At 44.9% G+C, this 13,280-nt stretch overlaps 1 protein-coding gene across 1 annotated transcript in view; it reads left to right on the forward strand.

Moving 5' to 3' along the window:
• tecpr1a (tectonin beta-propeller repeat containing 1a) overlaps positions 1-13,280 on the forward strand; it is a 65,639-nt gene that overhangs the window by 34,053 nt on the left and 18,306 nt on the right. The window contains exons 14-22 of the mRNA XM_068003492.1: positions 877-1,034; positions 2,351-2,478; positions 3,408-3,510; positions 7,911-8,004; positions 10,259-10,338; positions 11,291-11,347; positions 11,502-11,676; positions 12,659-12,794; positions 13,050-13,142. Of these exons, the coding sequence (XP_067859593.1) occupies positions 877-1,034; positions 2,351-2,478; positions 3,408-3,510; positions 7,911-8,004; positions 10,259-10,338; positions 11,291-11,347; positions 11,502-11,676; positions 12,659-12,794; positions 13,050-13,142 (1,024 nt within the window). The remainder of the gene's footprint in view (positions 1-876; positions 1,035-2,350; positions 2,479-3,407; positions 3,511-7,910; positions 8,005-10,258; positions 10,339-11,290; positions 11,348-11,501; positions 11,677-12,658; positions 12,795-13,049; positions 13,143-13,280) is intronic.

Consider the following 13,280-nt stretch of genomic DNA (forward strand, 5'->3'; position numbering starts at 1 on the left):
GAAAAGACCTGGCCAACCATGGGGAGAGCTTCTGGAAACAATTGTAATTCCCCATTTTATCCACCAGTTTAGTCCAAAAACGTTTGAGAACCAGTGCTTCGTGGACACATATTGTAGGCAAAGTGAACCAACCATACTCAAATAGTCCCAATCCTTTTAGAATTGATACATGCTGATATTACACACACATAGTAAAGTGTTCCTCTTTGTTGCATTATCTTATTTACCTCACAAAACAATGAGGTATGAAAACAAATATTGTACTTGCAGACACATGCAGAGGGATCAGCTGAGATTTAAAAAAGGGTTATCCTGTGGTGATATAGTGACCGAGCAAAGGACTTGGCTTGCTTAATACGCTAGATTAAGTAGATGTGGCTTTGATTGGCATAATCAGCCCTACAACCCTCTGCGCTCCTCCAGTTCTGGCCTCTTGCGCATCCCCGATTTCCTTTGCTCCACCATTGGCGGCCGTGCCTTCAGCCGTCTAGGCCCTAAGCTCTGGAATTCCCTCCCTAAACCTCTCCGCCTCTCTCTCCTCCTTTAAGACGCTCTTAAAACCTACCTCTTTGACCAAGCTTTTGGTCACCTGCCCTAATATCTCCTTATGTGGCTCGGTGTCAAATTTTGTTTGGTTAATCACTCCTGTGAAACGCCTTCGGACGTTTTACTACGTTAAAGGCGCTATATAAATGCAAGTTGTTGTTGTTGATGGTCGAGTGGCTTGAAGGAAAGAGGAATGCTTTTAGCAACCAGCTCCAGCAGGCAAAGTTTTGAGGTTTTGTTCAAAGCAAATAAAGTCGCTATCATTCTTGTATTATATTTACGTGGAATATTATGTTGTTATAACATGTTTTTTTTTGTGTTGTGCTACAGCTTGCCATCCTGAGTTTAGCATGCTGTGACAGTAGGGGTCTCCAAGGGCCCCCATCCCATCGTGCTATTTGGTCTGTCACGTGTAAAGGAGATATCTTTGTCAGTGAGCCAACTCCAAGTCTGGAAGCAATACCACATCCAATGCCAAGTGACCAATTGTAAGTCTTTGTCCATGAAACGGCTTGCCTTTCCATGATTCCCAGACCTGAACAGTAATACATAGTGCGTGTGTTTCGACACAGAGCCAGCCTATTTTAACGCAGTCAGCATAGCTTGTACTGAAATACCAGGTGGAGAAAGTGACCGTGATTGTCGTTAAAAAAAAAAAACCCCAACTGGTTCACCAATCTCCTTTTAGGGAAGGAAACTTGCCGTCCTTACCCGGTCTGGGTCTATATGTGACTCCAGTCCCACACTGAAGTGGTTGACTCTTTAACTGCCCTCTGAAGTGGCCTAGCAAGTCACTCGGTTGTATCAAACACGCTACCAGCGGTTCAAGAAGAAGGCCCACCACCACCTTCTCGGGGCAAATAGGGATGGGCAATAAATGCCGGCCTTGCCAGAGGTGCCCACGTCCTCAGAATGGATTTTTAAAAATTAAACTTTGGCGGGGGTACGAAGTGATTCGGCTACACGTTATACCCCCGCCTGATTTCCCTTCCATGTGGATAGATAGAGATACGTATTTGTGCGTTGTGCAGAATATCTGCACATTTTTTAAAATCAAATTCTGAATACTAAGATTTGAAATGTGAGAAACTATGCCATAAAATATTTGCAATTCACTATCTACAAAACTTTTCAGAACTGCTACAAAAGGTTACCAACGTTACACTCCCATAAAAACCGTACCCCTGTAGATAAAGAGAACGCCTTTAGATTCTAGTAAAGCTGTCCAAGTGCATTCGTGTGTGGTTCTGTGCTAATGCACTGCCTGAAAAGGGCGGTGGAATCAGTTTCAATCGTGACTTTCAAAAGTAGCCATGATGTGGAGATGCCGGTGATGAACTGGGGTGGACAAATGTAAGGAGTCTTACAACACCAGGTTATAGTCCAACAGCTTTATTTGAAATTTCAATTAAAGCTGTTGGACTATAACCTGGTGTTGTAAGACTCCTTACAACTTTCAAAAGGGAATTGGATAAATACTTAAAAAAAGGAAAAATGTGCCGGGGCTATGGGGAAAGAGCAGGGGGATTTATATCAATTAGTGTTAATTGTATTCGGGTGGTGTGTATCAATTGGGGCTCTCTTGTATCCACATATGAGAGCTTATTTAGGGTGTAGTGTGCGTAATGTTTGATCTCTGTGAATAAAAACTCGGAAGCAACTGAAGACCAGGTTCTAATATTCTATCCCTCACCAGACTATCCAGCTTAGAACAGCTCTTTCAGAGAGCTGGCACAGGCACGATGGGCCGAATGACCTCTTTCTGTGCTGTATGATTCTATGATCCTAAAATTGTCTTCTATAGGTTTTGGCGTCAGATTGGAGGACACCTCCGTTTGGTTGAATGTAACAGCCAAGGAATCGTCTGGGGCATTGGGTATGATCACACTGCCTGGGTTTACACTGGCGGCTATAGAGGTGGTTTCCTTCAAGGTGATTCTTTCTTTTCTAATTGTTTTCCTTTTATGTAATTTATTTATTTTGTAAATGATACCCCCCCCCCACCCCCTCCCATCGCTTCCCCCAATCTTTGGCCCACCTGGACTCATCACCTCTATGTTGAGGCAGGCAGTCAATCTGCTTCCAGGTTGCCTGCCCAGTGTTCACCTGACTGTATGTCGGAAGGTGTTACAAACCCCCATGCATGTCTCTCCATGCACTTCTCCCCCGCTTTGCACCTCCCCGTTTATTGCAGCTCAGATTAGGAAGTGAGCAGAATGGGAATTCACTTCTTACTCTGAAGCCAAAGGCTCATTGCATTTGTACTGTGAGGTCCCCTTTCTGTTTTGCTGTGTCCTAGTTCAGAATTTAACAGAACTTAGGGCCTAGACGGCTGAAGGCACAGCCACCAACGGCGGGGCGGAGGAAGTGGGGGATGGACAAGAGGCCAGAGTTGGAGGAACGCAGAGTTCTCGGAGGGTTGTAGGGCTAGAGGAGGTTATCCCCAAACCTCCACCATCTCTCGCTCCTCCTTTTAAAACCTGCCTCTTTGATTGAGCGTTTGGTCACCTGAGCTAATACCTCCTTCTTTGGCTCGGTGTCAGAGTTTGTCTGATTACGCTCCTGTGAAGCGCCTTGGGACATTTTGCTACGTTAAAGGTGCTGTCTAAACGCAAGTTGTTATTGAATGAAAATTCACCTACTGACGGCAAAGAAGAAAAGTTGTTGCATTTAAGTAGCACTTTATCAATTGCGGAAATGTTTAAAGGCGCTTTACACCGTGTGGTGTGTGGGACTGTTAGACATTGCTGCTTTATTTCTCCAGAGCTCACTTATGCCAGTGTATGAATTACATTTTAACTAAGTGCTGAATTTTGTTTGCGAAAGCTGCTTTGCTGTATGACTTGTAATTTTTTCTTCAGGACTGGCTAGCAGTACAGATAATATTTATACACAGTCAGATGTGAAGTGCGTTTACATCTATGAAAACCAGCGTTGGAATCCTGTTTCTGGATACAGTAGTAGGTATGGAACAAACTTAAAATATATGTGCAGAAAACCTTTGTTATTTTATATTCTGAATCCTGTTGGAACATTTATTTATTACAAGGATTTTTTAGACTCTCAAACCTTACTGCCAACACTTTGAAGGCGATTTCATGAAAGAAAGAACTTGCATTTATATAGCACCTTTCACGACCTCAGGATGTCCCAAAGCGCCAAAAGTACTTTTAAAGTGTAGTCACTGTTGGAAGCACAGCAAGGTTCCACAAACAGCAATGTAATAATGACCAGATAATCTGTTTCAGTGATGTAGGTTGAGGGATAAATATTGGCCCCAGGACATCAGGAAGAACTCCCCTGCTCTTCTTCACAATAGTGGCCGTGGGATCTTTTACATCCATGTGAGGGGTCGGGCGGGGCCTCGGTTTAACATCTCATCCGAAAGACGGCACCTCCGACAGTGCAGCACTCCCCCAGTACTGCACCGGGAATGTTGGCCTAGATTTTGTGCTCGGGTCTCTGGAGCGGGATTTAAACACTCGACCTTCTGACTCTGAGGCGAGAGTGCTACCAACTGAGCCACGGCTGACACCATGCAAAAATATTTTAGTCATGCAACACCTATGCCATGTGTAACTTCATTCTGTATGCTTGGAAATTTGCCCTATCTCCCCTGGATGGCCTAATGGATAAGGATACTGTCCTGATTACACCAAGCTAAACAGACCAGAAGGCTCCAGGTTTGACTCCTGGTCTCTCTGAAGCTAGCTATTCTCAATTGGTATCAGGGCCCGTGGGCTAGGGAGAAGAACCAGTGATGGTTCGTGCTCCTGATTGGTACCCGGTGTTTCCCTGCTGGAAAATGCAGCTGTGTGAGTATCAGGTGAGAGACGCGATGCCTGACTTGGTAGAGTAGCCTGCTGACACTCCCCTATCACACCTTTCTACCTGGGTCAGTGGAATTGGATCCCAACAAAAGGTCAGTGCCTTCAGGAGAGAAGGAAAGAAAGAGTGGGGAGAAATAAATCGCCCTGGAATTTGAGAGTTGAGTCCCAGAGCAGATTGAATCTTGAGCGCACTTTGTTAGCATGTTAATATTTTCTAATGTTCTTGAATGACCTCTATTTAGGTAAACAATCTTACAACACCAAGTTATAGTCCAACAATTTTATTTGACAATCACAAGCTTTCGGAGGCTTCCTCCTTCGTCAGGTGAATGTCAGGAAATCCTTGAACCTTTCGCATTTATATTCAAAGAACAATACCTGGTGATTACAGATAATCATTCCAACTGCCCGTTGTCAAGGCAATCAAAGTGTTCAGACAGATAGGTGTTACCTACAGGACCACCGAATATACAAACGGCCAGAACACAAAACAGAGAGAGAGAGGGAGAAACATCCGAAAGGAAGAGAAAGACTGAAAATGACCCGTTGAATTAAAAACAGATAACTTTTATTCGCTGGTGGGGATACGTGTAGCGCGACATGAACCCAAGATCCCGGTTGAGGCCGTCCTCATGGGTGCGGAACTTGGCTATCAATTTCTGCTCGACGATTTTGTGTTGTCGTGTGTCTCGAAGGCCGCCTTGGAGTACGCTTACCCGAAGATCGGTGGCTGAATGTCCTTGACTGCTGAAGTGTTCCCCGACTGGGAGGGAACCCTCCTGTCTGGCGATTGTTGCGCGGTGTCCGTTCATCCGTTGTCGCAGTGTCTGCATGGTCTCGCCAATGTACCATGCTCCGGGGCATCCTTTCCTGCAACATATGAGGTAGACAACGTTGGCCGAGTCATAGGAGTATGAACCATGTACCTGGTGGGTGGTGCCCTCTCGTGTGATGGTGGTATCTGTGTCGATGATCTGGCATGTCTTGCAGAGGTTACCGTGGCAGGGTTGTGTGGTGTCGTGGACGCTGTTCTCCAGAAAGCTGGGTAATTTGCTGCGAACGATGGTCTGTTTGAGGTTGGGTGGCTGTTTAAAGGCGAGTAGTGGAGGCGTGGGGATGGCCTTAGCGAGGTGTTCGTCGTCATCGATGACATGTTGAAGGCTGCGGAGAACATGGCGTAGTTTCTCCGCTCCGGGGAAGTACTGGACGACGAAGGGTACTCTGTTGGTTGCGTCCCGTGTTAGTCTTCTGAGGAGGTCTATGCAATTTTTCACTGTGGCCCGTCGGAACTGTCGATCGACGAGTCGAGGGTCATATCCCGTTCTTACGAGGGCGTCTTTCAGCGTCTGTAGGTGTCCATCGCGTTCCTCCTCGTCTGAGCAGATCCTGTGTATTCGCAGGGCCTGTCCATAGGGGATGGCCTCTTTGACGTGGTTAGGGTGGAAGCTGGAAAAGTGGAGCATCGTGAGGTTGTCCGTGGGCTTGCGGTAGAGTGAGGTGCTGAGGTGCCCGTCTTTGATGGAGATTCGTGTGTCCAAGAAAGAAACCGATTCTGAGGAGTAGTCCATGGTGAGCTTGATGGTGGGATGGAACTTGTTGATGTTATCGTGTAGTCTCTTCAGTGATTCCTCGCCGTGGGTCCATAGAAAGAAAATGTCGTCGATGTATCTGGTGTATAGCATTGGTTGGAGGTCCTGTGCAGTGAAGAAGTCCTGCTCGAACTTGTGCATGAAAATGTTGGCGTATTGGGGTGCAAATTTGGTCCCCATGGCTGTTCCGTGTGTTTGGGTAAAGAACTGGTTGTCGAAGGTGAAGACATTGTGATCCAGGATGAAGCGGATGAGTTGTAGGATGGCGTCTGGAGATTGGCTGTTGTTGGTGTTGAGTATTTATGCTGTTGCAGCGATGCCATTATCGTGGGGGATACTGGTGTAGAGTGCCGAGACGTCCATCGTGGTGAGAAGTGTTCCTGGTTCAACTGGGCTGTGGGTGCTGAGTTTTTGTAGGAAGTCTGTAGTGTCGCGACAGAAGCTGGGGGTTCCCTGTACGATGGGTTTCAGGATGCCCTCGACGTATCCAGAGAGGTTCTCACACAGGGTTCCGTTGCCTGATACGATAGGACGTCCGGGTGTGTTGGCTTTGTGTATCTTTGGGAGGCAGTAGAAGTCTCCCACGCGGGGAGTACGTGGGATGAGAGTGCGTAGGATGTTTTGAAGGTCTGGATCGAAGGTCTTGATCAGTTTGTTGAGCTGGTGGGTGTGTTCTTTGGTCGGATCTGCGGGTAACGGTCTGTAGTGTTCCTGGTTGTCCAGTTGTCGGTATGCTTCTTTGCAATAGTCCGTTCTGTTCTGTATGACGATGGCTCCTCCTTTGTCCGCTGGTTTGATGACGATGTTGCGGTTGGTCTTGAGAGCGTTGATGGCGTTGCGTTGTGCTCGGGTGACATTCTGGACTGTCTTCCGAGTGCGGCTGATGAATCTGGCATTGACGCATTTCCTGACAGCTTGAGCATACATGTCAAGCTTAGGGCAGCGACCCTCCGGAGGAGTCCAGTGAGACTCTTTCCTCTTCGGTTGCTGTACCGCGGATCCCTCTGTCTGCTGTTCCAGATCGTTGATTGTCTCATTGGGTTCGCTGCTGAAATCTTGGGATTTGTGGAAGAATTCCCGGAGCCTCATTCTCCTGATGAATTCCTCTGTGTCTGCCGCGAGACCAATGGGGTCCATTTTGGTAGTGGAGCAGAAATTGAGCCCTCGGCTGAGAACTTCAATTTCGTCTGGTTGAAGGGTGTGGTCGGACAAATTGACGATAGACTTCCCTGTGGTTGCAACCGTGGTACCAGGGGAAGCTTGGTTGATGCTGGTGGTGATGCCGAGTTTCTCAAGCTTCCTGCTCTTGGTTTTCATATCAGTAGCGTAGTTCCGTTGCCTCGTCTGTTTGGCAGTGTCTCGTAGCTGGTCTGCTGTGTCCTGAGTACAGGTTGAGAGTATGGACTCTATCTTGGTTCCGAGGTTGCGGCGTCTACTGTAGAGTTGGTGTACGAGATGGATTTAGGTGTTTACCTTTAGGTGTTTTAGGTGGTTAGGTGTTTACCTTTTCCTAACTTTTTCTTTTTCTAATTATCTGTATGTAATATGTTGAATTGGCCAGAATCCTGTTTCAATGTATGTTTTTGAGCAATAGATTATTTGGACAACACCTAGATATCAGGAACAACTGAACAGGCTGAGGCTCTTTTCTCTAGAAAAGAGAAGACTGAGGGGTGACCTGATAGATGCATTTAAGGGGGCGCTAGATAATCACATGAGGGAGAAAGGAATAGCAGGATATGCTGATAGGGTGGGAGGAGGCTCGTGTGGAGCATAACCACCGGCATAGACCAGTTGTGCCGAATGGCCTGTTTCTGTGCTGTAGATTCTATGTGATGGGTAACTCCTTAACAGAGCAGCCACGAGAAGCCTGTTGTGAATAGGACGCTGTGACAGAAGGGCATCTTGTACGAGCAGCAGTGATGATGCTCCTCTTCTCTTACAGGGGCCTACCGACCGACAGGTACATGTGGAGTGATGCGTCAGGCCTGCAGGAATGTACAAAGGCACACACCAAACCTCCTTCACAATGGACGTGGGTAGGTGCATCTTACATTTATTATGCCTCAATAGCCATTATAAACTGTTACTTTTATCCTAAATTCCCTTTCGGAACCTTAACAGTACAGCCTACTGAAGTCTTTGGCTGGGAACCCAGTAATAAAAAGAAAGACTTGCGTTTATATAGCGCCTTTCATGACAAAGCACCTTACAGCCAATGAAGTAATTTTGAAGTGTAGTCACTGTTGTAATGTAGGAAACGCGGCAGCCAATTTGCGCACAGCAAGGTCCCACAAACAGCAATAAAATAACAACCAGATAATCTGTTTGTGATGTTGGTCGAGGGATAAATATTGGCCAGGACACGGGGAGAGCTCCCCTGCTCCTCTTCGAAATAGTGCCATGGGATCTTTTACGTCCAGATGAGAGGGCCTCTTATTCTACACTTCCTACTTATTCTTTCCACACATTCAAACCAGGTTTGTCAGACACAAGGTTCTGAGATTGAGTTACATTTTTTTTTAGGATCTGAACCTAGGGCAGTTTAGACCCTTCATTTACAATCTCTATAAGCACTTAGACACTAATTGTATTTATTTTCAGGATTGCAGGGATAATGCATGGTGTCATTTAATCTGCTGTAAAACTTTAAATCATTGTAAGTTTTTAAACAGTGAGTAGAAGTCCCAGGGCTAATTGTATTGTCTTTTGCTTCCCTGGCAATCTTCCCCGCCCCTTCTGCAAATAGTGACTCATTCTAGGATATGGTCCTATAGGTGGATACAGGACTCTGCTACCTTGCCTAACTGGCTAATCTTGATGTGCCAACCTGGAACTCTTTCTAAACCCCTCTACTTTTCTACCTCTCTCCCACGCCCTCAAAAGCCTTTATTCATGTGGGACCCCCTCGATACTGAGCTCTGAGGGCTATCCTAACAGTCGGGAGATCACTGCCATGTTCATTTCCACATCGTTCACCTGAGGAAGGAGGTAGCCTCCGAAAGCTTGTGAATTTAAAATAAAATTGCTGGACTATAACTTGGTGTTGTAAAATTGTTTACAAATGTCCAAAGGAGAAAAGGCAGGTTATTTATGTTTTTGGCTAAAATGTAACCCTTCATCAGAACTGAAGACTGAAAGATAAACATTTTAGTAAAATAGAGAGAAAAGGGGGAAGAAAACTAACAGATACGCCAGTCACTGAGTGGGAGTAAATTTGTGGAATGGCCTGCAGGTCTAATCGTCCTGTCATCTGACACATACACACATATGTATTTTTTTTTCTTGTTTCACTTCCACTCCCCGAACTGAGAGGAATTGGAAATCCTTGCCTCCTGTCCTCTCTCAAATCAACTTACTCAGCTGAGACAGTTCTTTCAACAAGTGATGTAGTTCAGCTTGTAGTGTTAGAGGGCAGCAGTCAGCAGCTCTGTTGCCTACTGCCCTAATTTGCAGTAAACGTTTTTGCACTGTGTATAAATAAGGCACAGGCTTTAAATCTTGCTAATTGTGCGTGACTATAATAATTTACCCCGTTTAACACAAAGCCCAGTAACGTGAAGCATTGGCTTTGCAAAAATTCTGCGCAGAGTAATGGGGTCAGGGTTTTAACTCTTACCTTGCCCATAATACAATGAAATATGTTCTGTAAAGATTTTGCTTGCAGTGGTATCTCTATCTCCGTAACCTCCTCCAGCCCTAGAACCCTCCGATCTCTGCGCTCCTCCAGTTCTGGCCTCTTGCGCATCCCTGATTTTCATTGCACCACCATTGGCGGCCGCGCGTTCAGCTGCCAGCTGCCTAGGCCCTAAGCTCTGGAATTCCCTCCTTAAGCCTCTCTGCCTCTCTACCCCTCTCTCCTCCTTTTCGAGACACTCCTTAAAACCTACCTCTCACCTCTTTGACCAATCTTTTGATCACCTGTCCTAATATCTCCTTTTGTGGCTTGGTGTCAGATTTTGTTTGATAATGTTCCTGTGAAGCGCCTTGAGGTGTTTTGCTATGTTCAAGGCGCTATATAAATGCAAGTTTGTGTTGGTAATACACTGGAAGTTTAGAATCAATTCTGTCAGGTAACAGATGGTGGCAGCAGAGAGCAGAACAGCAGGCGGACAATGAGGTGCAACTTTCTGTTGAAAGTATGATTCTAACTTTCAACTGATCATATTCACGTTTGCTGCTGAAAGATTAAATCCCATCCGTCAAAAGTAGCTCCAAGCCCACAGACGTTATCTAGAGAACCTGTATTTTTGAAGCGTTGTTGAAATGCTGTGTTTGTTTCTTTACTGTCAGATATCTGATTGGTATATTGATTTCAATGCCCCAGGCGGGACTGATAGGGAAGGCTGGCAATTTGCAGCTGACTTTCCTGCGTAAGTACATGAACGTATCAGCTATTGGAATTAAACTTTAACTCTTATATGTACGATACTGGTGATTTCTTAACTTGCGCAGTGCTAACTGTTGTAGTGCAGTGCACTCCTGTCTCAGCCTGAATGTAACTTTGTGTTGCTTACACTTGGTGAGCAGATACTCCCAATTAAATGTATTTAACATTGAGAGTGAGCCACTGTGCCACCCGTCAGTGACTAGAGTTTAAGAGACCCCCCAAACAGAGACCTAACTTTCTAGTCTTGTGCGTAAGTTCGTACGGTCTTCAGAACACCACACATGAGGAACAGGAGTAGGCCATTCAGCCCCTCCAGCCTGTTCTGCCATTCAATTAAATCGTGGCTGATCTGTGTCAAAGGAAATTTACTCTGTATCTCAGCTGCGGTCTGCATTACCTCGACTAGTTTGATGCTGTGCCTAGTTGGAAGTAGTAGCAAAATGTCATCCCCTCAGGACTGACATCCCTCACCCGATGGAGCTCACACGATGCAGTGGAGAGCAGATTTTCAGATAGTCCTTCGAGCTGATATAATTCTCATTTAAAACTAAATCTAAATATTTAATGTTTTTTATTTATTTTCGAGAATCACTGCGATCCATATTGTGTGACTGCAGGGGATTGTGAAACGCAGTTTATTCAGACGTTCTCCATTTGTAAACTCTCTGTACCTTGCTGGAAATGTGCATGTGTAGCCGAGTCTGTTAACATGAGGGGTGATTGCCAGTGCAATTTGTGGGGTTTTCCCATCATGTCAATACATATTTTCAATCTTTTTAGGTGACCCTTTTGATCATTTATCTTTTAATTTCCTTTTCTTTAACGACACGCGTTTCAATTTCGCCTGATTTTTGAGGAGGTCTAGCGCGAAATGAGTTTGTTACCATGTTGTTAATATGTGTGGTGTGATGTCTGACGAATATTGCCTGTTTCAGCTCTTACCATGGATACAAGACAATGAAAGATTTTGTGAGACGTCGACGTTGGGCAAGGTAAAGGTTGAAATTGAAAGGGTTGGTTACATAAATTTTGTAAATTATTCTATTTTATTTTTTTTTTGATTGATTCTTTCTCTGCTGACTGGATTTCAGTTTTCCATTTGTAAATGATTAATTGTCCTTTTTTAAAATTTTTTTAATTTTGTAGAAAATGCAAAATAGTTATCCCGGGACCCTGGTTTGAGGTTCAGCCAGTACCACTGCGAGACATCTCACTGATCCCGTGCATGTCACCGAAGGCAGATGACCCAGCAGCGCTGTGGGCCATTAGCAGCAAAGGAGATGTCTTGTGCAGGCTTGGAGTAACAAAGCAGAATGCACTAGTAAGGAGACGCATCTTAACCAGTAGTACATTTCAAGCAAATTTATTGTTTACGGCAGTCCTTTTTGTTTTAAAAAACTAAACTTCGACGGTTGAATTGAGGTACCATTTTCTGCTGTGTGTTGTCCAAGAATATACACCAAGTCCCAATACCAGCTGAGCATCATTTCTCAGTAAACTTGTTGTGATTTCACAGTTGTTGTCATTATGTGACCATCCTAATCCATTAAGGACATGGAGAGCACATTCAGAAAATTCCAGCGCAGAAAGGGACCCAGATCTGATTGAAATGGCCATATAAAATGAAAGTTGCACGTATTATCAAAACAATATGAAGGAGCGAGTTCAAGGCTATAACGCAATCGCAGGGTTCAGGTGATTTATTATAAACCACTTTTGTAGTTTGCTGTCATTTGGATCTCTCTGTTTACACTACTGCTTGTAATCGACTCGGCCTGTATTCACTCGAGTATAGAAGAATGAGAGGGGATCTCATTGAAACATATAAAATTCTGACAGGGCCAGACAGACTGGATGCAGGGAGGATGTTTCCCCTGGCTGGGGGGTCCAGAACGAGGGGTCACAGTCTCAGGATACAGGGTAGGACATTTAGGACTGAGATGAGGAGAAATTTCTTCACTCGGAGGGTGGTGAACCTGTGGAATTCTCTACCACAGAAGGCTGTGGAGGCCAAGTCACTGAATATATTTAAGATGGAGCTAGATAGATTTCTAGACACAAAAGGCATCAAGGAGTATGGGGAGAGAGCAAGAATATGGTATTGAGATAGAGGATCAGCCATGGTCATATTGAATGGCGGAGCAGGCTCGAAGGGCCGAATGGCCTACTCCTGCTCCTATTTTCTATGTTTCTATGTAATTGTTCCCAGCTATCCACCTCTAATTAATTAGTACCATCCATTTGTAAATGGCTTTGTTTGCAACACTTAATGAAATGTCATAGTAAACTAACTTTTCTTCCAGGGAGTTTCATGGCTGCACATCGGTACAGATCAGCCATTTATATCGATCTCTGTTGGTGGATACCACCAGGTTTGGGCCATTGCCAGGGACGGAGCTGCTTTCTACCGTGGTTCCGTTTCTCCGCAAAACTCTACAGGTAAACACTTCAAGAGCTAAAGTCTTGCCAAAGTGGTAACTTGAGAAAACCGAGCTTTATTGTTCTACAGGTTCCCGATGCAGTCAGGTTTATGTAAATGCTTGACATCCTGATTTTTTTTTTTTTAAACTTGCATATTCCCAAATTTGCATTTAACTTGATGATGTAATGTAAACCTGCTGCCGTCCTCTTACAATCTTTGGGGAATTGTGTTGACAAGCGGTGTATCCCACCCTGTTTAATCTTGGTTTACAGGTGACTGTTGGTACCACATTCCTCCCCCTTCCAAGCAGAAGCTGATACAAGTGTCTGTGGGCCAGACGTCTGTCTATACTGTGGATGAAAATGGTAAGCTGCAGCACCGTCTGGCCACTTTGTGTGAACATTTATTCTGTAACGAAAGACCAACAGCAAAATAGCTGCTACCTATTGCATATTGTAATATAATTGTCATGTAGAAATTTGGAAGATGACAGATTTCTCCTG

Source organism: Heptranchias perlo, chromosome 22 (genome assembly GCF_035084215.1).
Source record: "Heptranchias perlo isolate sHepPer1 chromosome 22, sHepPer1.hap1, whole genome shotgun sequence".
NCBI lineage: Eukaryota > Metazoa > Chordata > Chondrichthyes > Hexanchiformes > Hexanchidae > Heptranchias > Heptranchias perlo.